This window comes from Mirounga leonina, unplaced genomic scaffold (genome assembly GCF_011800145.1).
Source record: "Mirounga leonina isolate KUSES-001 unplaced genomic scaffold, KU_Mleo_1.0 Mir_173, whole genome shotgun sequence".
NCBI classification, from domain to species: Eukaryota; Metazoa; Chordata; class Mammalia; order Carnivora; family Phocidae; genus Mirounga; species Mirounga leonina.
In genome coordinates, this window is record NW_023270447.1 from 78720400 (window position 1) to 78744556 (window position 24157).

A 24157-nucleotide genomic window follows, 5' to 3' on the forward strand; every position below is an offset into this window, starting at 1 on the left:
CACCTCAGGCTCTCTTCTTTGCCAGTATATTAAACTCACAGGCGATCTCTTCACACCCGAGAAGGAGTTAGTCACCGTTTTCTTTGAAACATGAGACCCTCCTGACCCATCTTTCAGTTTTGGCTTCTTTTTTTCTTATCGAGGTGTGAGTTACGTCCAGTGAAATGCATGGCCGGAAGCAAACAGTTTGATGATTTTTGACAAACACAGACGTGTGAAAACACAGTGGAATCAAAATATGGGACATTTCCAGAACATTTCCATTCCCCCAGAAGGTTCCCTCCTGCCTCTTTCCAGGAAGTCCTATCCTCAGAGGCAACTGCTGTTGTGATTTCTGTCACCATGGATTCGTTTTGCCCTATTTCAGCCTCACATAAATCATTTTCCCACTTTGACTAAGACAAGGGGACAAGAAATACTTCTCTTTTCTCTTTGTTATAAAAACCAGAGCACTAGCATGATGACAAATGACAGCTGACCCTGGGCTGCAGCAAGACGGAGCCAAGGAGGAGTGGGGGTGGGGTGGGAGGGCTGTGGGGCCCTGGGGATTTGTGGCCTGTCCCCAAGGGGGCAGCCCCTCCTCAGCTCCAGAGGAAAGCTGAAAATACTGATCTTCATGTAGAATCTCCTAAATGTGGGCATTTCAAAACCTGGTACAGCACTGCAGGCCAGTAATTCACATCTGTGGGCCAGACTTGACCTGGGGGGCTGCCAGTTTGCGAGTTCTGCCTTGGGCTAATCAGACTGTTGGCAATAATAATAGTGATATTTGTTAAGTGATTCTTTTGTTGGAGGTCCTCTTCTAAGCGTTTGATGTTATTAAGTCATCTAATCCTCCTAACAACTTATTAATAAATCCATTTTACAGATGAGTAAGCTACGCCAGAGAGGGATTAGGGGACTTCCCCCAGGTTACGGAGCCAGGACTTGGCTGGGCTTTGAACCCTGACTGATTCCCGAGACCATGCTCGTAACCCCTGCACGTCCTCCCGTTGGGAGTGAGAGCGGCCCAAGAGGCTGCAGGGGTTGGTCACACCACTTGGGGTGCAGCTTTGCCAGCTCCTGGGAGCACCACCACCCTGAACAGGCAATGAGAGCGTGCCTCAGCCCCGCCCGCTGGGACTGCCCTGGCATGGGCAGTGTGCAAGTTCAGACACCCCGGCTGTCTGTTGGTGGAGTCCTGATCCTAAGAAGTGCCGGGAAAGCAGCCAGGGGTGGGGTTGGGAGTCTAGGAGCCTGGCTGATGCCTGATGAGGCTCTCAGGGAGCACTGGGCAAGTGGGGGCAGAAGGAGCAGGAACCTGGCAAGGGGAGAGCCCAGGCCCGGGAGGGGGGCAGGGGAGAAGGGAAGGATCAGCCAGAGGGGCCCAGGGCCAGGCCAGGGTGCTGCTGCCGGGGGAGCTGGGGGCTGAAACATTCCGGCCGGTACGCCCCCAGCCCCAGTCCCCCTGCTGCACTTCATCCAGACAAGCAGATCAATAAGGGAAGGTTGGGCAGAAGAAGATAAGAATCATCAGACAAAACAATGCTGTGTTTCTATCATCCCCTCCTGCCTTGGGGAGGGGGCCCAGGAGGAAATGGGCCCAACGAGGGTACAGCCAGAACCCAGACCAAGACTCCTGGCTTCCACTCCAGTGCTCCTTCTGCTCCATTTGGCTGTGTTCCCTCAGGACGAGGCGTTGTGGGGAAAGAGGGTCTGTGGTCCCTGGCAGGGATGTGTCCCAGCAGCCTCAGGGGAATGGCAGGGACAGGCCCCCCTCCCCTCTGGCTCTGCTCTGTGTTGCTGAACCAGGCTGGCAGGAAGTTCTAAGTGAGCATTTGCCAGTCTGTTTGTTTTTTTCCAATTGGATCTTCCCACCCACCTCTGCAATATGTGTTGTTATCATATATCCCTCATTTTACCAATGAGGAAGCCAGGCCCAGAGAGGTAGAGATCATCACCGAAAGTCGAGGGAGTAAATGAGTGATGTCTGTAGAGCGCTTCACGTCATTCTGGTGCGCAGCGAAGGACTGTGGGCGTCGGCCAGAGGAGGGATGAGGTTAAGGAGGACCTCTCGGCGGAGGTGACATGGGGCTGGGCTTTGGAGAGCCCAGCCTCTCAGGCTGCTGGTTCCCCTAGGGTTAAGGTTGTTTCCTGAGTAAGCCATGATGCTGGTTGGGTCTCCTCACTCCAAGGATGCCACCTCCCACCAAAAGACCCAAGTAACGTGGGCTGGTACCCTAGGCCCTCACAAGCCTTCTGGCAGCCTTCACACCAGGGGAGCCCTCTGGGCCTGGCTGCACATCCTGTGTACTGTGAAGGGACAGCCTGGCCTTGGGATGGTCACGGCGCCTCTGTGAGTCTCAGTTTGCTCATCTGCCAAATGGGGAGAGTGCTGCTTACCCGGCAGGGTTGTGGTGAGGGCCTGGCAGGGGATGGGTGCTCGGCAAACAGGCACCACAGAACCTCCAGGAAACAGCTATTGAATTGACTTGGATTTTTAAAGTCAAAGGACAGACAGATCCCCATCTAGCTTGATCCGTACTTGAGCACAGCACCAAAAAATCCCAACTACTGTGTCTGAAGTCGCATGCTTTAGAGGATCAGGAGTCACTCACCCCGCTTCAGCTGTGTCTGTCTACACTGGATGAGGGCCCTAGGGAGCAAGTTTGCCTTTAGTTATTGTTGCCCCAAACCCCAGCACTTATTGAGCGCTTGCTGTGTACCAGGCACTACGCCGAGCCCTTTATGTTGTCCTCTTACACAGGAGGCGGCAGGCTCCGTAACTGAACTCTGGGGACTCAGCCAGTATGTGGTGGACTTGAGACTTGAGCCCATGTAGTCTGGCTCCACACTCTTTGCTCTTAGGAAGAGAAAATAATCTGCTAGAAATAAGCAAAAAACATTAATTTGGGACAGGCTTTCACGCTTACCAAGGCTTTATATGCCCTGTGATTCAGTTTTGTCCTGATGTCACCAGATGAGAACAGTGTTACCATTCGGTGTGTTATCGTGAGGCAGACAGGTGCCGTAACCTGCTCAAGGCCTCGTGGCTAGGCTGGAATGTGGGTCCCGTGCTCTTCCCCTGGCTCCTCAGCCACTTCTTGGGGAGGCTGTTGTCCAGCTTGAATGGCGGCAGCCAGCAGGCCCTCGTGAACTCCCCGTGGGGCAAGCACCATCCCGGCCCCAGGCTCCCACTCCCAGTATCCACCTCGCTTTAGGGCCATCAGTTTGCGGGAAGCAATGTAAAGGAGTGATTTTCAAACTCCATTCCTTGGAACCCTTGAGGAAGCCAGTTTGGGGTCAGGATATGGGGTCATTGAATGCCTAAGTGGCAGCTCCACTTAGATCTCTTTTGTATTTTGGGTTGCCATGTTAACTTTGTAATATAAAGGGCTCTGTAGGACTAAAAATATATGTGCTTGTGAACCACCATTTGAATCCAGCAACTACCTCCCCATTTTACAGATGGAAAAACTGCCGTCAAAGCCCGTACTTCCCCCATAAATGAAAATAACATTCAGGCAGTGTTCTAAGTTTTTTAACTTGTTTAACCCTCCCACCCCTGTTAGGGCCACCCCACTGTCTCCATTGTACAGACGAGGGCGCTGAGGCTCAGATGGAGTGGTTTTCCCCAAGATTAGAATCCAGGGAACCCAGCTCCCAAGTCCACACTTTCAGCCACTCCCAGCCTGACAGGCACACCTTCTGTTTATGTTCTGGAGAGGGGAAGTCACTTGCCCTAAGGCCCAGCGGAAGGCAGCATGGGACCTGGAGCCAAAATGTAGATCTCCTGCCTCCCAGCCCAAGCCCAAGCCTGCTGTCCATGACATCACTGGGGCCAGATGGGGAAACGAGCAACGCCGTGTGAATCCCAGCTCTGTTCTTCACTGGCTGTGTGACCTTGGACAAGTGAATGGACCTCTCTGAATCTGTCTCCTCATTTTAGAAAAGTGAGAATAGGGCCCACATCACAGAGTCATCATGAAAGTTAAACAGGATCATCCACATGAGTTGACTGGCATGGGGTCTGGCACAAACTGTGAGGGCCCCAGCCACCCTCAGTTCATGGATCCAAGGAGTCCCCAAAGCTTTGTGCCTCACCTGCTTCCTCCTCCCTCTTCCTGGCCCTCACTACCCATCTACGTAACACAAATACTAATTACAGCCATTTCCACAAGCTGCTTCCTGGCTGAGCCTAATTATGGGGTAGTTCAGGCATGACCATCATAAATATCAAGTGAGGCAGATTAACTTTGTCCTAAGTTTTATGTGATTAGATCAGCAAATTGTTCAGGCACACGTGGTGTCCTCAGCTTGGGACTTAACGCAGACGGGTCATCCTGCAACCATAGGGCCAGCTACAGCTTTCTGGTCTGTTTTGAACTTGGTGCTTAGAGAAGACAGAGTAAGTTGGCCCTTTAACCCAGCCAGGAGGGGATGCCTAAAGTGGGAAGGATGGACCAGACTGGGGCTGCCATCTTATTTGTTGTCATGGCAAAACCACAAGCTTTGGGCATTGGTACACCTGGGCTGCCATCTGGGCTTTGTGACTTACCAGGTGTATGACTCTGGGCGTGTTACTAACCCTCCTGTGTTACAGTTGTTTTGTACTATGCAGCGGGGAAGAGGCAAGGAGGTACTGTGTGCCGACAAGTGCCAGGCCCAGCGCCTGGCGTGTTCTAGGTCCTCCTAATTGTTCCTTCCTTTCCCATCTTCTGTCGTTCCCAGTAAGATGGGATCCCATGTTTTCTGTACCCACTGCCACCCACGCTAACGTTTCCTGGGCACTGCTTCTCTGCAAGCACTGGACTGGGCTTTATGTGTCTTATTTTATTTGATTGTGTAAAGACCCTATGGAGTAAGTACCATTATCATCTCCACTTGCTAGACAGGAAAACCAAAGCTCAGACAGGAAGTGGGATGACTTTGTCAGGGTCCCACGGCTGCACTTGGCTGCCAGTCACTCTGTTGGGATGAGATGCTAGAAGGTCATGCAGGATGCTGCTGGGGAGGAAAGGTCACAGTGAAGTCCGAGAAGGCTGCCTGGAGGAAGATGCATCTGAGCTGAAGAGTTAGCCAGGGGAAGGAGGCGAGGAGAGGCCTCCTGGGCAGAGGGCAGTGGATATGCAGAGGCCCGGCAGCAGCGAGCATGGTGTAGCTGGGGGACCAACGGTACATATTTGACTGCGGTTTGAGCATGTGAGGGAGGACTGGTGAGTGAGAAGCTCAAGAGGAGCCAGGAGCCAGACCCCAGCAGGGAGGGGAGGTTGGAAGCTGGGCCAAGGCTCCTGCTTTTTTCTGCCAGTTACACGGAGCTAGTGTGTGAAGGAGGAGAGTGACTGGACCATATCAGTTAGTTTAATTTTTTTTTTTTTTTTAAAGATTTTATTTATTTACGAGAGAGAGAATGAGAGACAGAGAGCATGAGAGGGAGGAGGGTCAGAGGGAGAAGCAGACTCCCCGCTGAGCAGGGAGCCCGATGTGGGACTCGATCCCGGGACTTCAGGATCATGACCTGAGCCGAAGGCAGTCGCTTAACCAACTGAGCCACCCAGGCGCCCCCATATCAGTTAGTTTAGAAAGTTCTGCTTGGAGCCAGCTGGGAGATGAGGGACTGGGGTGGGGGTGGTGATAATCGGAGATCAAGTGGGTCAGGGGGCCAAACCCGGAGGCTTCCAGGAGGAGGAGGGGAGGGGCAGAGCCTAGGATACCCCCCCTGAGGGGCAGAGGTGACAGAGGCTGTCACATGGTGGGGGGTGGAGAGAGGCGTGGTCAGCAGTTTAATGTGTGGCCCGGGTCAGGGAGTAGGGAGGAGGTTGCTAGCCAGGTTTGGGGCTTGGGTGTGGGCTGCCCTCCTCAGCAGCACTGAGGCAGTTGGTTGGCAGCACTAGGTAAGGCTCTCAATGCCTCCCAGGGCCCCCAGGCAGGTGAGTCAACAGCGGGCCAAGTAGGGGAGTGTTTTCCAGCTCCCTGCATGTGTGGGCATGTCTCCTCTGCCAGCACATTAAGGGAGCTCGGCCTGGGACTCTCTGGTCCAGACCAGGGTGATTGATTCATGGGCTGGCAAGGGATGGGAGCCAGGCCTCAAGGAGGTGGCCCAAGAAAAGAGGAAGAGGCCCTGAGGGGGTCAGGAAGATCTGGGTTCGAGCCCCAGTTCTGCTGCCAAATGGCAAGCTGCTTCCTTTCTCTGGCCTCAGTCTCTACATCTATAAAATGGGGGTCCCAGGGCTTATTCCACAGTGTGCTTATGAGACACAAAGAAGATCATTGATAATATAGAGGTGCCGGGGTGGCTCAGTTGGTTAAGCATCTGCCTTAGGCTCAGGTGTTGATCCCATAGTCCTGGGATCAAGTCCCGCATCGGGCTCCTTGCTCAGCGGGGAGTCTGCTTCTCCCTCTGCCGCTCCCCTCTTGTGCTCTCTCTCTCTCTCTTACTCACTTTCTCTCAAATAAATAAATAAATTCTTTTAAAAAAAAGATAGAGCCTTGAGAACTGGGTAGTGCTGGGCTTGTGTCCATGTCGACGACACTGAATGACACTGTTTATGTTTTAGGGGGCAGCAGTTGTGGTTTTTTAAAAAACATTTTATTGTAGAACAGTTTAGATTTATAGCATTATTGAGAAGATAGTTCAGAGAATTCCCTTACAGCACACACCTGGCTTCCCCTGTTATTAACATCTTAGATGGGACATTTGTCAAAATCAATGAGCTGATACTGATACATTATTACTAACTGAAGTCTATATTTTATTCAGATTTCTTTCACCTTTACCTAATGTCCCTTTTCTGTTCTGGGATCCCATCTAGGACACCCCATTACATTTAGAGTCCTGTCTCCTTAATTCCTCGTGGCTGTGACAGTTTCTCAGACTTGGCTTGTTTGATGACCTTGACAGCTTTGAGGAGGACTGTCGGGTATTTTGTAGAATGCTTCTTCATCAGGATTTGTCTACCATTTTCCTCCTTATTAGGCTGGGGGAACGTGTGTTGAGAAGGAAGGCCAGAGAGGTAAAGTATCACTTTTGTCACATTATCAAGAGTATCTACTCTCCCTGGACTTATCGCTGTTGATGTTGACCTTGGTCAGCAGGGAGTCTGTTATTTTTGTCCTGAGCAACGCGGCACGGCTAGAATCAGGCCAGTGTTGGCTGAACAAAGGCCAAGATCAGGTATGTGGGCAAGGGTAGGGGCGCCTGGGTGGCTCGGTCGGTTAACCGTCCGACTCTTGATCTCAGCTCAGGTCTTGATCTCAGGGTCATGAGTTCAAGGCCCACGTTGGGCTCCATGCTGGGCATGGAGCCTACTTAAATAAAAAATTAAAAAAATAAAAAATATATGGATGAGAGCAGAAGTAAATGGGAAAGGTGGTAGAGGAAAATAAAGAAAAGCAGGTATGAAGCACTGGGATGCAGTGCTGTCTACCAGATAGTCTATAACAACCCTTTCTCCAGATGAGGAAAATGAGGTCCCAGAGGGGAAATGACATGGGCCCAGGATCCTAGGGTTGGGCCCAGGTCCGTCTTGACTGCCTCACCCCCACTGCTGAATAAGTACCTTGACATTGCATTCCCCGGAGAGTGGATGAGGGAAGGGGCGTTCCTGCTACAGGTTTCTTCTAATTTACTTTATTCGGCAAAGGATTCATGATGGGTTATGACCAAAACTCATTCAATAAGATAATATGCAATCGAAATGGAAAATCAGGATCAGAGAAAACAGACTGAAAAATGTGGACAAGGAAAAGGCTGAACATAAAGACCAGGAAAGTGTCCATAAATGAGTGTCTGATTTGGCTGTCAGTTTCCTGGCAGCCAAAGGAAAAAGGGATCTGGGCCAATTCCTAGGATTCCTGGTATCAAAATAGGAACGTTGTGGTAAATCTAAAACAAAATTAATCAAATGGAAATTTCTCCTCTAAAAGACCAAGCAATGTAATAGATGACATAATAGTAATAATAATGTCACATGGTATCGCCTTTAGGAGTGACAGCCATACTTTTACTATCTTGTCCCTTGCCTGAAATTGTTCTATTTGATTTTACATGATTGTCATCAAGCAACTAAGCTCTACTATTTCTTCTTTGTTGAAGTCACAGATACTAATGCCCTTGTAAAAACCCGGGATACAAGTTAACTAGTTATCTATATACCAGGTTGTGTGCTGGGTGCTAGGCCTGGAAAGTAGTAAGAAGATTGTTGCCCACCCCCCAGGTCCTCTCCATCCCAGGCGTGGAGATGCCCAGACAAGGCCTGCACATAATGCAGGTGTCGGGGAAGGAAGTAGGAAGGGCTTCATGGAGGAGGAGGTAGGCCAGAGATGGAGAGCAGTAGTGAGGAGGGGTCCAGTCTTGGGAGACAGGGTATCAGCCGCTGGTCCCTCAGGGGTGGGGACCAAGGCCTGACGTGCATCAAGGACCCCATGGACTCCCATTGAGTGGTCGACCCTGCGGGGCTGGGTAAGAGTTGGGGTGATGACCACACACCTGAGGGGCATATGGAGGATGGACCTGGAGAGGGAGGAGTTCAGAGTTCTTTCGGTGGTGGGGATCGATGGAAGGTTTTTGAGCCTTGCAGTGTATAAGTAATGATGGAATGAAGAAGAACAGCTAACACCTGGTAGCACATGCTGTGTGTCGAGCACTGCTCTAAGCACTTCTTCTGTATTAACTCCCTTAAGGATGACAACAGTCCTGGGTCGCCTGGGTGGCTCAGTCGTTAAGTGTCTGCCTTCGGCTCAGGTCATGATCCCAGGGTCCTGGGATCAAGCCCCGCATCGGGCTCCCTGCTCGGTGGGAAGCCTGCTTCTCCCTCTCCCACTCCCCCTGCTTGTGTTCCCTCTCTCGCTGTGTCTCTCTCTGTCAAATAAATAAATAAAATCTTTAAAAAAAAAAAAAAAAGGATGACAACAGTCCTGTGAGGGCGGTACAGTGATTATCATCCCCATTTTCCAGATGAGACAGCTGAGGCACAGGGATGATGCAGACCTCACTTGCGCAAGGTCACACAGCTGGGAAGTGGCCCCGTGGGCATCTGAACTGAGGCTCGGATCTAGAGCTTCTACCCACTCTGTTGTTGTGCCTATTGAATAACAGTATCGGACTGACACATAACGTGAGTGCGTGTGAGATGACCTATAAGAACTTCACGGGTCCCAGCCAACCACGAGCCCCTAAGGCAGGAACTGACAGAGCAGAGGCTCAGAAAGAACGTGAAAACAGTTTGGAGGGTGTAGCCAAGGAGTCGCAGGCCTGTGAACTTCACTCAGGACTGCTCTTCTTGCCTGACACACTCCAAGGTTCCTTGAAGAACCCCCGCCTTGGGCAAACCGATGGCGAGAACCATCTGAGTGATTAACGCCAGTCGCCGCAAATAGGATCACACCGGGTGTCTGGGCCAGAGCCTTTGTTGTCAGAAACATGTGAACGTTTCTAATATTTCTCATTTCTGTTCACCCCAGGCCGTTGATTTCCACAGGGTGGGGTTTCCAGAGCGGGGCACCGTCACAGGCCCTCTGGTTCATACTTCCTTCTCTGTGCAGTGGGAGCCTGGAGCGGGGGCCAAGCTGTGGTTCCCACTTTTCCGAGCTCGGTCTCCACCTTCGCATGAGCATCAGCCTCTGAGGGGTCCAGGGGAGGAACAAGCAGATCAGGGCAGACTCCCCACAAAGCAGCTGTGTTCTCCTTTCCCTGAAGCCCGCACTGCAGACAAGGCGATGGGAACGAGCGTGGGCTGCCCAGCCAGCTTGGTGCCTGGACTCCGTGAGGGCCCCGCCTGAAGAAGCAGCTCCCCCTTCCCCAAAGAGCACAGGACTAAGAGTGCGGGACCCCGGTTCGGGGCCCAGCTCTGCCACTTCCAAATTAATTTGGTCCAAATTAGGGGCATCTTCCTAATCCTCGTACCCCTAATCCTAGTACCCCTTCCTAGCCATGTGGCTGGGGTACTCGGAGGGAGCAGCATGGGGTCAGGCGGGCAAGCATTCACCTCCTGGGCCACTCACTCTCCAGCCAGGTGACCTGGGTGAGGAGGGAGGGGCGCTGTCGAGTCCTGCCTCCTCCCTCATCCTCAGTCTTCTCATCGGGGAGCCCGGCAGAACGTCTTGGGATCAGGAGAGCTACATTTTGTCAGGCAGCACAGAGCAGGTTTCCTGCCTGCCCAACACCTCCCTCCCACTTCTCCTGTAACATGGAAGTGATGAGGCTGAGGCCCCAGGTGGGTATGGGGACCCAACAAGACAGGGAATGGAAGGCCCCTTCCAGCTCTGGGTGGGTGCAGATAGAGGGCCGCCATCGCTGTTGGGGTGGCACTCACTCACAGACTGGGGCCTCTGCGCTCCTCACCGAGCCAGCCAAGCCGCTTCCGCGACTCAGGTGGGTTCCGTTCACTGCAGAGCCCGAGGCAGGCGCTTTAGGAGGGCCACCTCGTCTTTTGTGCTCTGAAAAATAAACAGCTCTCCGTCTGAGCGGATTTCTGCTTGGGAGGTATGTGAGCTTCCTTCATCGTCTATCCACAAACAGGCTGCAGTGGGACGGACGGCCCCGGTGGCCTGGCCTTGGCCCCCGGGATGGGCTTCCAGCCTCCCTCCCTTGCCTCCCGCCTTTGCTCCAACACGCATGGAGGCTCCAGCTGCAGACTTGGCCCTGTGGGAGACAGGGCCTGAGGAGCCCTGGCCCCTGCCTTCAGGGTCCTCCCATTTAGAGTGCTATGCGCTTCAACAGAAGGAAGCATGGGGTGGGGGCCTGGGTGGAAGGGGACACTGAGCCGGGGACAAGAAGCCTCCTTGTCTGGAGGGTGGTGAGGAGAGCTTCGTAGAAGGGGTGATCTCTGAAATGAGATAGAAGGAGGAGGAGCCACTGCCTCTGTACCCAGGCAAGTGACCTGCCTGAGCCTCAGTTTCAGGCTCTGTAAAAGGGGCCAATAATACTCAGAGGGAAGGGCGAGAGGCTTAAATGGGAGGATGGATGTGATAGAACTGACAAATGCCTCATACCCCTAGGTGTCTCTGAAACAATAGCTGCTGTGCAGGCTGAGAAGCTGTGTGGTGAATTGAACTTCTTTTTCAAGGGTCTTTTCCTCGGGCGGTTGACACCTGTTACTTAGTATAAGCAAGTGTCCTGGTTTCAGAAAAAGTTCAGCCGTAACTCAGCGTGAAGTGAAGAAGCCTTCTGTCCCTCTGTCTCCAGTGGGTAATGGGAAGTCCCCTACCCGCTGGGAGTGAGGCAGGAGTCTCCAGAATTAAAATTCTCCCCAAGTACCCCACCTCCCCCAGTCCTGTGCCTGTTCGATATGTTTCCTTTGTCCTTGGACATTGCAAAATTAGATTGTCAAGGACTTAAGGGCACTGCCCCAGAGTAATTTTCACGTCCCCTCCTCTTGTTCCACCATTGATTTGAACTATTGAGCACCGATAGTATGCGAGGTGATGGGGATTCTCTGTGCCAGACAAGGTCCTAGCTCTGATAAAGTTCATAATGCTTGCGGGGTGGGAGGGGTGGGATCAAGGTAAAATAAAAGAATAACAACAGCAGTAAATACCATAAAGGGGAAAAATGGGGTGTGTAACAGAGTATTTGAGGGGCTCCTTAGAGTGGTCAGGACAGTGGAGGAGGTGATGATTTAAGCTGAGGTCTGAAGCCAGAACTGGCCATGGGAGGAGTAGAGATGAGGAAAGAATGTTCCAGATAGAGGGGATAGCAGCTGTAAAGATCTTGAGGGAGGGGAGAAACTTGAGAATCTGAGGAACTGAGTGAAGGCCAAAGAAGTTGGGGCCTGAGTGAGCGAGGTGGGGAGCAGCACAAGATGAGGGTAGGCAGGGGCCGTGGGCAGACTGGTAAAGGGCTGAGAGGGCCAGAGTAGAAGCAGGAGGCCTCCAGGAGCTGTCGCTGTGACCCCAGGCAGTCACCCCACCCCTCTGAGCCAGTTCCTGCACACATGTGTGTGGCCGTGGGAACGAAATATGGGAATGAACAGACGTGCACTGTGGGAAACTGAAAAATGTATAAATGAGGGGGATTCCAGGTCTCACTGGAAGTGGAGGGTCCTTCGGGAAACTTCTGGGTTAGACTTCTCCAAGGTGGGAGGCAGAGTGCTGGGTACCTAGAGTTCCTACCTGAGCACTTGCTTGAGACTCTTGCCTCCTGAGACTGAAGGTGGAGGGATGGATCACCTTCCTGGTTCTTGACTAGCCCTAAGCCTCTGGAATTTTCTGAAATTCTCTGGCTTAAAATCCCTGAGCTAGAGGAAGGGGGAAATGCGAGGGGAGACACCTGCCTTTTTTATTCCACCTCCCCCCCCCCAATCTTTCTAGCTCTGATGGGGAGGCTTACTTGAGGCACCTAAGGGCCACTGGTGGGTGGAACCTTTCTCTTGACAGTTGTGGTCCAAATTAGGGACATCTTCCTAATCCTCGACTCCTGCTATCTGCCAACCCCCGGAGACGTGGGGCTTCCCAGGAGGAGGTGCTGCTGCGAGACCCCCTCCCTCCGGCTAGGGGCTGGCCGTGGGGACCTCCACCTACCCCGGGTCGGGTCGCCCCCGTGGGGCCATGGAGGGAACCGGCAACCGCGCGCCGGTCAGGCCCCGCCCGCGAAGGTGGCGCGTTGTCCGGCCCTTCCCGGCCAGCCTGTCGCGCGGCGGTACGCGGTGGCGGTGGGGACCAGGCGTCGCGGGGCGCAGCATGCGGAGCTGGTGGCCGCCGCGCTGCGGGCGCTGGGGGTGAGGCGTCGCGTTGCATAAGCGGGATGGCGGGGGGGGGGGGGGGGGGGCGGAGGAAGGCGGGACCCCCCCTCCCCTGCCGCGGGCCGGTCCGTGGGCCGGTCTCGGTGTCCCGGGCGGGGCGGGGCGCGCAGCGGCGCCGGGGCCGCTTCCCCATTCTCCCCATTCGCCTGAGAGCCATGGAGGCGCTGAGGGAGTCCGTGCTCCACTTGGCTTTGCAGATGTCGACCTACAAGCGGGCCACGCTGGACGAGGAGGACCTGGTGGACTCGCTGTCTGAGGGTGAAGTGTACCCAAACGGCCTGCAGGTAGGAGCCCTGGCCGGCTGCGAGCCCCCGGGCAGCCGGGCATGCGCGCTGCTCCCCCCCGCCCCCCCCTGCCAGCCCGAGAGGGGGCCGTGCCAGGCTGGCACAGCTCAGGGCAGCTCTGGGCTCCGTGAGGGAAGATGCCTTTCCGGGGCAGAAGTGCCTCCACGGCACTGGGCTCCTCCCACCCGGGTCCCCTCCCCAGCTCTGACTGTCCCCCAGTCCTCCTGCCACCTGCCAGTGGAACTACAGCCCCTTGGCAGAGTTGAAGCACCCTGTAGAACTGAACTGGACCAGTTACCTTCCACAGGAAAGGCAGTCCCTGGGTGCTGAGGGACTTGCCCAGGGTCACACAGTCCAGTAATGGCAGAGTTTAAAACTGTCCCAGTTTTACTGTGGAAAGCCCTGTGTCCCTGGAAACCTCTCAGTGCTGGGCAAACCAGGCTGCTTGGTCACCCTATCTGGTAGGCATGGCCCCCTTCTTCCCCTTTCCCCCAATACCTGAATTTTCTGCAGGGAGGAACCCATCTTCTGCCCCCTCTTTCCCTGCCCCCTTGCAGCCTACTCCTGAAACCCAATTCCTCCTCTCCCCAGGGTCTGTCCCTGTGGGACTCAAACATGCCCACCACCTTCCTACCTTGTGGCAGAGCAGTGAGCATGGCTGCTTCCTGCTCTTCCCTCCCTGCAAGGCTGAGCTGGGACAGTGTCGAACAGGACCTCAGCCCTGTGGTGGGGTTTGGACCCAGGCAGGTGAGCGGGAGCGAGTCAGAAGTGTCAGGGACACTCAGGGGGGCCCTTGCTCTAGCTCCTGAGAAACCAGCCCGGGGAGAGGAGCAGGGCATCTCAGTCCTGGAGAATTTCTGCCAGGTTGACCAAGGGAGGCATTGGGGAACATGTTGGGGCCACCCAGTGAACTGACACCAAATCACAGTTCATCCAGAGAGCAAGCTTAGGGTGCTTGGAAATGCAGTCTGCCGGGCCCAGTCCTACTCAGGCATACCTCTTAGAAGCTGAATAATAATACCAGTAAAGGAAAACAGCACTGATGGAGTCCTTCCTCCAGGCTAGGTAAGTAGCCCAGGGAGATCCGAACTCGACTCCAAGTGGTCTGCCCACTGGGATATGGCACCCTTACCTATATCTTCCCACTTAACTTTCAGGACCACCCCTATGAGCTGTAGGGATTACTGTTCCCGCTTACAGATAAGGAAACAGGGCCTGAATGGAGATACAACTCACCTTAGGTCTCAGAGCTAGAAATCTGAGAGTGAGATCAGCACAGTCTGTCTAGAACCTCTTCCCTGGGACCCTTCTTGAGAGGCTAAATCCAGCAGGAAATTAGATTTCTGTGGCAGGCACTTTTCCCTTCACAAATCAAAACAGAATCTAATCAGCAATCTTTTCGGTGTCATCTTGCACAGAAGGTTCTAAATATATCAGCACAAAAGTGTTTCAGAATTCACAACAAAATAATAGGCCATGTTGTCATCACCATAACATAACAGTAGCCCACATGGGGATAGCCTTTTTCAGGTCACAAAATGTGTTCATCTGCCTCCGGGGCTGCCTGGCAGAGTGGAAGCAGCCCAGTCTCCGAAGCTGGGGTCCCCAGTGTGAATTCTGATTCCGCCGATGGTCTTGGGTGCTTAACCACTGAAAGCACAATTCCCTCGTCTGTAAAATGGGATTTAGAGAAAGTAAATGTAACGCCTCTTATGGGGCCTGCTAGGATTATTGTTGTTTTTATGACCTGTGAGGTCAGGGCCCCGTGGCTATGTTACAGATGATGAAGCTGAGTCTCAGAGAGGTTGGGGACACTCCTGGGGTTACAGAACTATCATGTGTTTTGGAGTGCAGTGTTGCTGTCCCTACACCGATCTGCCAAACTGGGTGCATTGCCTACTTTTTATACAGGCAAAGCCAAAAAGGTTGCCCCAAGGAGTTGGGGCATTTCTGTGGGTACCCAATCCGGCTTCCCTTGAGCCACCATGACTTCTCCAAAGCAAGTATGAACGAGCCAATGCTTGAATCGAGAACTTGTTCACCTCAACTTATGAAGCTGAGTTTTCTACTAATTTTGTTTTTAATCATTGGAGTTTTTTTCTCCCAATAGAAAGACTTTACATGCTTATTTCTGAAAAAAAAAAAAAAAAAGTCAAATACTAAAAAAAAAAAGATTTAAAAAGAAACAGTAATCCCAGCACTTGGAGATAACCCCTTCTGGTTTTCCACATTTGCACACGTATATTTATAAACATAATTGAGCTCACTCTAAGTACACGATGTTGTGCTGTGCTTGTTTCATTTAATGCCCCTTCATGAGCATTTTTCCTGTTGTTTAAAAACTCCCAAAACATGCTGTCATTAAAAATTATAATGCCTCAGGGCGCCTGGCTGGCTCAGTCAGTAGAACATGTGACTTCTGATCTTGGAGTCGTGAGTTTGAGCACCATGTTGGGCGTAGAGGTTACCTAAATAAATAAATAAATACATAGATACATAAATAAACGTAAAAAAAATTAGTGCCTCACGGTACGAGTATATAATAGTGTATGTACTCAATATGCTAAGTTTGGACAACAGGCCCAGTAACTAGCATTGTAGGTGACCATCCCTTAGCCCTTTGGATAATTTCCTATGAGCTGATGCTGGAAATACAACTGCTCCTTCAAATTTAAGATTTTTAAAATGTCCCCCATCCCCTCCTCCCAGATCTCCCTCTTTGATGGGCAACTATAAAAATAAGCTACTTGATTTTTCATGATTTTGAAGCCCATTGGTTTTTTAGTATATTTTTTAAAGATTTTATTTATTTATTTATTTGTGAGACGGAGAGAGAGAGAGCACAAGCAGGGGGAGTGGAAGAGGGAGAGGGAGAAGCAGATTCCCTGCTGAACAAGGAGTCTGATGCGGGACTCCATCCCAGGACCCCAGGATCATGACCTGAGCCGAAGGCAGACGCTTGCCTGACTGAGCCCCCCAGTCCTGGGGTTAATATTATTAATCGACAGTTGTTACAAAGATTGAAATGAGGCTGTGTAAGTGAAAGCCTTGTGCATAGTGCACAGAAAATGGATTTGGTTGCTGTTGGGATTGTTACCATGACTCACCAGGCGGGAGGTCTCAGTGATGCCCTAAATATAACCACCTTGCTCTCGGGAGCCTCTGCTCTGCTCAGACCGGCTGCCTGTCCCTCACCCCCCACCCCAGCACATACCATTTTGGTGGCTCAAAGGGAATCAGCTAAAGTGATACCCGCAGCCTAAGCTGGGGAGCAGGCGGCCATGACTGCTACCAAAGCCTTTGAAATTCATCCTTTTGCTTGTAAAAATCAATTTCTTCAAGAGAAGGGAAAGCTGAGATATTTCATTCTTAGTGGTGATTTTTCTCATCCCCCCACCCCATGCCACACACAGGGCTGTCCTTCAAGGGTGATTTCAGGGACAAGCCCACTTAGTACTTTAAAAAGACCTCTGTGCTCACCAGGATTCTACCTGTTTGAGCCTTATACTCCTGGCTTTCTAGTTCTTCTAGAATCTGAGATGGTCAGACCTGGGATGGTTATCTAGCTTCCTCATTTTATTTATTTATTTTTTTTTAAAAAAGATTTTATTTATTTATTTATTTGCGAGAGAGAGAATGAGAGACAGAGAGCTCGAGAGGGAGGAGGGTCAGAGGGAGAAGCAGGCTCCCCGCCGAGCAGGGAGCCCGATGCGGGACTCGATCCCGGGACTCCAGGATCGTGACCTGAGCCGAAGGCAGTCGCTTAACCAACTGAGCCACCCAGGTGCCCTAGCTTCCTCATTTTAAAGATGGGAAATTGAGGCCCAGAGGCGGCCCAGCGACACACACAGACACACACACACGCACACACATGGGGTCTTGAAAGGTCAAGGCTGACCTTTAACCTCCCTTTTCCCATGTCATGGGCAGCTGGGTGTTCCTTCTGGGAAACGAAGAGAGCTGGAAAGTGCTTCTTCTAAATACTAGACTTTGGTTCCTGTGTCGATGGCAGGAGTCCCTCCCCCATAGCGGGCACTCGTGTAAGCTGTTACAGGTCATTGGAAGAGAGTCAGGCTTGGGGGTCGGGGGGACAGGTAGGACTCAGGGAGGAGGTGGGGAGGACAAGAAGACATTATAGTTTTGCTCTGGGCTGGCCCCAGTGGCCTCAGCTGGAAGTCCACTGTTATAAAACCTTCGCTGGAAGAAACTCCCCCAGCCTAACCCCTTCGTGGTAGCTGGGTGCTGCCCTGGGCTGGGCTCTCATGGTCCGTCTGCTCTGAGAGGCTGACTTGAAGCAGGCAGCCTGGTCACCCTGCCAGCCCTCGTCGGGTGGCCAGGCTTTTGGGCTGCAGGGGGTGGGCTCCCTGCCAAACCCTTGGCCAGACTGACTCCTGTTTGCCTCTCAAGGCAGCCCAGGTCGCTGGGGGCCCCGGCGGTGGCTCAGCAAGGACCTCTGCCTCCCTTCCCGACCCCCTGCTTCCTCTGAACCCCAGGCTTTGCCCCGCTCCCCACCCCTTCTCCTGCTGGCTTGTCTCCTGGGCCCCAGGCAGCCGTGTCCCATGTCCCGTCCTTGCCTGCAGAACTCGTTCTTGCTGTAAGCCTAGGTGAGCCAAGCACTCACTTCTGTAACCAAATATTTATCCCTCATTAGGGCTTTGTTCCCTTGGCTGTGGAAGCTCTGGGAACCTCTAGGTTGGACAGCTCAACTGTTTCTCTCTCTCTCTCTCTCTTTCTTTGGCTTTGTCTATGTCTTTCCTCTTTTGTCTCTCTCTCCACCTCTCTCTTTTGAGGGCATCCTTTTCCTTCGGTCTCATTCTCTGTCTGCCTCACATGATGATAAATAGGATATTAAGCCCACCCGTGAGCTGAGCGTTTACAGTAATTCTCAGCTCCATCTCCCAAGCATCAGCTCTGCTCTTTGGCCGATGGCCACTCCCAAGTTACCTCTCCTGAGACAGAGTGGGCTGCCTGCCACTAATCCTCTCACCCTCCAAGCCACTGCAGACCAGTCTCTGGTGATCAACGTGCTCTCGTTTCCAAAAGGAAAGAGAAAGCACTCGGGTCCTCCCCTTGCTGTGACCTCAGCTTGCTGGATGCTCTGAAGGAGGCAGGGCCGGGACCACAGGGCTCAGAGAGAAGGGCCTCGCAGCATGGCCCCATCCACTGCACCAGGAATTGGATGACTTCTCCTGGAAAGGCCTCTGGGGGGGACTTCTGCCCCAGGGGGATGCCTCTGGATTCCTTCTGCCCTCAGAGAGGAGGCTTGTCAAGAAACCAGCAGGCCCTCAGCCAGTCAGCATGAGTTGAGCAGAGAACATTACAAAGGTTAAAAACCCCATTTTCAAATTCTGTTTGCCATTTCTTCCTGGAACTGAATTTCTAATTTAATTCGGACTTAATTCTGATTCACTTTTGCAGTGAACACCATCTGTTTGCTTGACACTAAACAATGAGGCTCAGCTCGACTTTCTGCTCCTTGGGGGCAGCGTGGCCATGGGGCTGAGGCTGAGGGTTCTGGAGAGAGATGGGTTTTCTCACTGTTCCCCCTCCTCCCCCACTTCCTGTGTTTCTTCTGGAGCTGATACCGGTGCCTACTCTTTAGGACGTTGTGAAGATAGAATGGCATCATCCAGCAACAAAACAGAATTAACGTGACGCCAGGCACATAGAAAGCACTCACGTGTTAGCTACCTTTATTCCTCTTTTTTCCTTCCCTCTGTTCCTCCTCTCATCTTCTCCCTTCCCTTCCTCTTCCCTCCCTTTCACCTGACTCCCCGCACCCTGGTGGCGCTCCTTCTGCAGATGCAGATGCAGACCATGAGGTGTGCCTTCTTCCCCAGGCCTGCCGGCTGTCCTCCCTGGCTTCCGAGAGCCGGCACCAGGCAGAGGGGTGCCTTGTAAACTGAGGGCCCCCCCCCCGCCTCTTTGCCTGTCACCCCTCTCCCCCTGTGCTGGGCCATGAGGGCCCTCAGGAGGAGGCAGCCAGTGAGGCAGGCCAGGACCAGGGTGGCAGGAAGAGGGAAATGTCAGTGCTTGCTTCACATCCTCTGGGACTCCTCTGAATAGCAGTTCCCAAGGGGAACTGTGTGAGAAAACGCATGCCGAGGAGAAAGCACTTTATAAACCTGCCAGTGCTGGGAACATGTTAGCACCGCCCCAGGCTGACTCTGAACCAGGCCCTCCGGGCCCAGAGTTTTAACTTCACGGGAGTAGCACGCTCAGAAGCTTCGTGGCTCACTTTTTTTTCCCCCCTCATTTCTCACATTTTTAAAACCATTCTTCAGAAAGGGGTTTTGGACGGTGGCAGCCTTCCTTCTACCTGACACAGCTGTTTGGGTCTCGGAGCCGCCTGGCCCTCCTCGGAAATATGACTAGGCCCCAAGTTCCTTTTGTTGGTTTTAGAACACAGTTTTTTTTTTCCGCAAAAAGTTCTCATGTTCCCCTTTCTCTGGTGCCACAATTCCCATTCATTTCCTGCCCAGAAATTACGCAGTGGTGACCATGAGGCTGCGTGGCGCCCTTCCCTAAGGTGACCAACCTCAGATTCCCACGTGTCAGCATGAGGCTCCCTGAGGGCTGTGACCTGGCTCCCGGGGACAGGCACCCCCTCAGCTTTTGGGGGGGCACTTGCAGGTCAGAGTCTGAGTTTCCTCATCTCCCCTGGCAGCTGTGGGTCACCGCCCTGCATGCCCACACCCCAACAAGCCTTATTCCCTGCACCTTGGTCTTTCCAAAGGGGCAAATCCAATCTATGTCATCCCAGCCCTCCAGAAGAAGTCCACGTTCTTTAAAGGGGCTAAAGGGCCCCATAGGATCTAGACCTTGCCTCCTCTCCCCTTTCCTTCCCCATTCACCTGGCCAGCTCCTACTTATTCCTCAAGACCCAGCCCAGGCATCCCCATCTCCAGGAAGCCTTCCCTGACTGGACCCCACCCACCCTCCACCCCAGTCTGTTTCTTTATCTGCCTTCCTGCTGGACTGTGAGCAGCGGAAAGCAAGGGAGTCTGTCTTCCTCTTGGTATTTCCACCATGGTGGCACATGACCGCAGTGTCACTGAGCCGAGCCCCACCTTCAGGGACCTCTCCTGTCCTGTGGCCCAGGCTTTTGCAGGAAGCACCTCTTGCAATGGAGGAGAGCCCTGAACTGGCCTCGGGTGTGAAGGCCTGGGCTGAGGGCTCTGAGTGCCGTAGGCCAGTATGTCCCTCCTCAGCCCCGAGGGCCCCGCCACGCCCTCTACTTCCTCTCATTGTGCCTCCCTTCCTGTTTAGCTAGACTGTTAGGCTGGGGACATTTTTCCTCCCTTTGAGGACCTGCCTGAATGGAGCTCCCTCTCCATTGCATCTCCCCTGACATCTCCCAGATGCCCGTCTCTGATCCCCTGGTGGCCTCCAGAATCAACAGACTTGGGTTCAAATCCCAGCTCTCCCCATTTAGCTGTGTGACAAGAGGCAGGGGCCTCACCTCTGTGAACTTGTTTCCTCATCTGTAAAAGAGAACTAATAACACAGCCCTCATGGGACCATGAGGGTGTAATGAGCAAAGGATGTCCGCACTCCTGGGAAGTAGGAGCTGTGGCTATAACATCCTGGCCTGCTGGTGTGGGGGCTCTGAGAACAGCCCAGCTGGATGCTCACTGGATGCCTGCAAGTCCAAACATCCTGTTCTTTTTTGAACTCCTTGCTGGAGAAACAGGGAAAAGCTGTTCTTTTTTTTCCCTTCTACCCGTATCGGGTAACACAAAAAACACAAGTCCGGCTGGGTTGAGCTGCTTGAGTCTGGTGTTTAGGAGCTAATCCGAGCTGCTGAGCAGGGTGGCAGTTCCTTTCCTGGATTAGGACCGATTCTGTGGGAACCGGACCACCCCTGAGGCAGGGGGGCGGCCCTGATGGCTCCCCGGGGCCTGGGCCTGCCGCGGAGCCCCTTGCTCCTGGGGAAGGGGGGCCCTGGGCTCACGTCCTCCCCACCCTTCCTGCCCCCTTCCCTGCAGGTGAACTTCCGCAGCCCCCGGAGTGGCCAGAGGTGCTGGGCTGCGCGGACCCAGGTGGAGAAGCGGCTGGTGGTGCTGGTGGCGCTTCTGGCGGCAGGACTGGTGGCCTGCTTGGCAGCGCTGGGCGTTCAATACCGGACAAGTAGGTGCCTCTGTGTTTTGTCGTGGGCTTGGCTCACTCCTGCCCTCGGCTCTGTCCACCTGGGCCAGAGGGCCTCCCTGCTCAAGCCAGGGCTGGCCTCCAGGGCCAAGGAGAGAGCGAGGTCCGGACGGCTCGGTGCCGAGATGGACTGAAACATGGGAGCTGGACAGTGTGGGTGGTGTAGAGGTTTGGGACATGAGTCCAAACAAACCCTGGCCCAGCAATTTATTGTCTGTGTGACCTCGGGCAAGTCACTTCGTCTCCCAGAGCCTCTGTCTTCTCTCTGTGAATGGGGAAAATGGTGCCCGATTTGGGGCTGGCCCTGAGGATTAGAGATAATGTCTATCACATAGCTGGTGCCTCCTGGGACTTCTTGAATCTTAGCTCTGGGTGCTATTATTGTGAGGAGGTGAGCTGATGAGACTCACAGTCTTGCACCCTCCGCCATCTTTAGTTCCAACAAAATAACAATAATAGCTTCTGTTTACTTAATACTTTCCATGGACCAAATACCACACCTCTTCTTTACAAACATAATCCTGTTTCCTCCTCACAGCAACCCAATGAGGTGTGGTTTTTTGCATCTGAGGAAGCTGAGGCGGTGAGCCTAGGTGACTTGCTCAAGGTTACGTGGCTGGTGCACAAGGGAGGGGGCAGCTGGATTGCAACGCCTTTGTCATTGGGGTGCCCCTGTGTGTTAGAACCTCCAGAGGAGCGGTCCTGCCGTGGCCCAGCTGGCCTCTGTGTGCCTAATCTGTACACGTTGTAGTCACATCTCTGGGTCCAGCCTTGTTTAGCAGTATGACGGGGCCCAGCCAGTCCTGCTGTTGGCGTCTGAGGCTGGCTCTCTGTGTCTGGCTGAGAGTATCCAGCCGAGTACCTCGTGTAGAGTTGATGTTCAGTAAGCACTTGTGGACCTGGAAAGGGCAGAGCCAAGTTAAACAACAAGGATGGGGGGTCTGGCCAATTCCAGGATCTCTCACACCCTTGTGCCCCAACATCTAGCTTTCCGATGGCAGGTGGTCCATCTGGTGGAGCAGCTTCTGGGGCCTTTGCTCAGGGTCCAACCCCACCAACTCGGTCACCTGGTCACTCATCCCATCAGAGAGATTATGACCCTTCCCGTGATCCCAGGCTTCACCGAGGCTTCCCCACTATAAAGTCGCTGGCCTGCATGGGTGGCCATGCTAGACTCGGAGGGGGAAGGAGTTTGAGGGTCTGGAGAGAGGGCAGGACCTCCCCTCAGTCATCCTTACGTCCGCCTGTGTCAGGCACTCCAGCAGCCAGAGTTGCTCTGAGCCTGCCCCGGGAGCTCCCAGAAACCAGAAGGGAGCCCCCAAGGGCTGGGTCCTAGTGCTCGCGCCCACGGGGGGGTGGGGAAGCACAGGGAGCAGCCTTGCTTCAGCCTCTATCATCCCGGCCCCCTGTGGGCTGCAGAAGAGGTTTCCCCAGCCTGGACCAGGATGAAAGGAACTCTCCCCCCGGGTGACTCTGGGCCGAAGATCTCATGAGCCCTGAGCCAATCCATGTGTCTTCATTGGCTGCCTTGGCCCGGGACCACCCCAGTGGCCACCCCAGAAACTGACAGTAACCTCATGACTGTCAGCAGGTGCTGACATTGGCCACGCCTGAGCAGACATCAGGCTAGTCAAAGCACATTCTCCGATGATTCTGGAAGACCCGTCTCAAAGTCTTGTCTGGGCCCCTAAATACATATTTGTCTACTTTCCCACTGCACCCCCTTTCCAGAGACTTGCAGGCGCTTTACAGACAGCAGCAGTAAAACACAGATTCTCCCAGAAAATATTCTTAAGTGACTTACTCAGCGTTGGGGCCCAGCACCATGCAGACGAGCATCTGTGAACTAGATTTTGGCTGTTCCTGCTTCTCGACTGGTCATGCACATCCTCAAAGGAAGAAATATTTTCTCCCTCTGCAAATGGTGCCCAAGTGCTGGACAAAGCTCACTTCATTCACTCACTCATTCAACACACACATACTGGACCGCTGCTAGGTGCCAAGTACATGCTGGGCCAAGGAAATAGAAATGCAAGTAAGGTGCTGGCCCTACCCTCAAGCTCATGTTCCAGTCGGGGAGGGGGACAGGGGGACAGCCACGACACAGCATACTCTGCCCTCAGAGAGCACACGGCCAGGCAGCCAACCGAGGGGCCCAGCGAGGAATGAGGGTCTGGGAAAGTTTCCCCGAGGAGTTGGAGCCTGGGCCGAGTTTTGAAGGTGTTGACCTCCATGTTGATGAGGGGGGCCTGGAAACAAGTAATTGATCAAATATGTGTTAAGTCCCTCCCGGGTCAGGAATAGCTGGTAAAGGATTTACCGAGCACTAAGCGGTTAAACAACCAAGCATTGCTTAAGTACCACCTCGGTGCCTTGCCCTGTACCTAGCAGCTTGGGAGCTTAGTGACCCATCAGGCCTCTCAGGAGGCTGGTTTCTTGTTTTGTTTTTAAATCCCAGTCCCCTTATGATAACCTCAGGAATCAATCAATCCAAATCCCTCCCTGTCTCACGCACACACACGCTGTTTCTGACAGGCCTTGTTCCCTGAAGACAACCCTCTTGCAGTCTGTCTCCGGGCATTCCCAACAGCCAAGGTTTGGTCAAGCCCAACTTCCTGCAGTTTGCGGTATAAAAACAATAGGTATTCTTTTCCCTTCCCAAATATGAAGCTCTCTCATAATAGTGAATAGGTTTTTTAAAGCTACACAGAAATCCTCTTCCTCCCACCCTGAAGATTCTGGTACATTTCCCCAGTTGGGGAGTGGGCCGTGCAGCTCGGCTTGAGATGGCCTTCTATGGAGATGCTTAAATGGCACCGGAGCCCTGCCAGTTCCTTTCTGTTTTCGAGCCTGCCAGCTCAGTAATTTGTGACTGTTGTGCAGTCCGCTCCAAACAAGTAATCCCCTCAAAGCTACCTTGGTTTTTGTGCTGCCGTGAGACTCCTCTAAGCCCTTCGTCAGCCTGCCAGACGTTGTGCCCGTCATCCAACGTGAAAAAGCCCACAG

At 53.3% G+C, this 24157-nt stretch overlaps 1 protein-coding gene across 4 annotated transcripts in view; it reads left to right on the forward strand.

Moving 5' to 3' along the window:
* ECE1 (endothelin converting enzyme 1) overlaps positions 1-24157 on the forward strand; it is a 113679-nt gene that overhangs the window by 42195 nt on the left and 47327 nt on the right. Inside the window, exons 2-4 of one of the 4 annotated variants that reach the window (XM_035019588.1) lie at positions 12917-13003; positions 13595-13750; positions 20992-21133. In XM_035019588.1, the coding sequence (XP_034875479.1) occupies positions 12917-13003; positions 13595-13750; positions 20992-21133 (385 nt within the window). Of the gene's footprint in view, positions 1-12601; positions 12696-12859; positions 13004-13594; positions 13751-20209; positions 21134-24157 lie in introns of those variants that run through there. The other 3 variants (XM_035019591.1, XM_035019590.1, XM_035019589.1) reach the window with 3 other exon arrangements.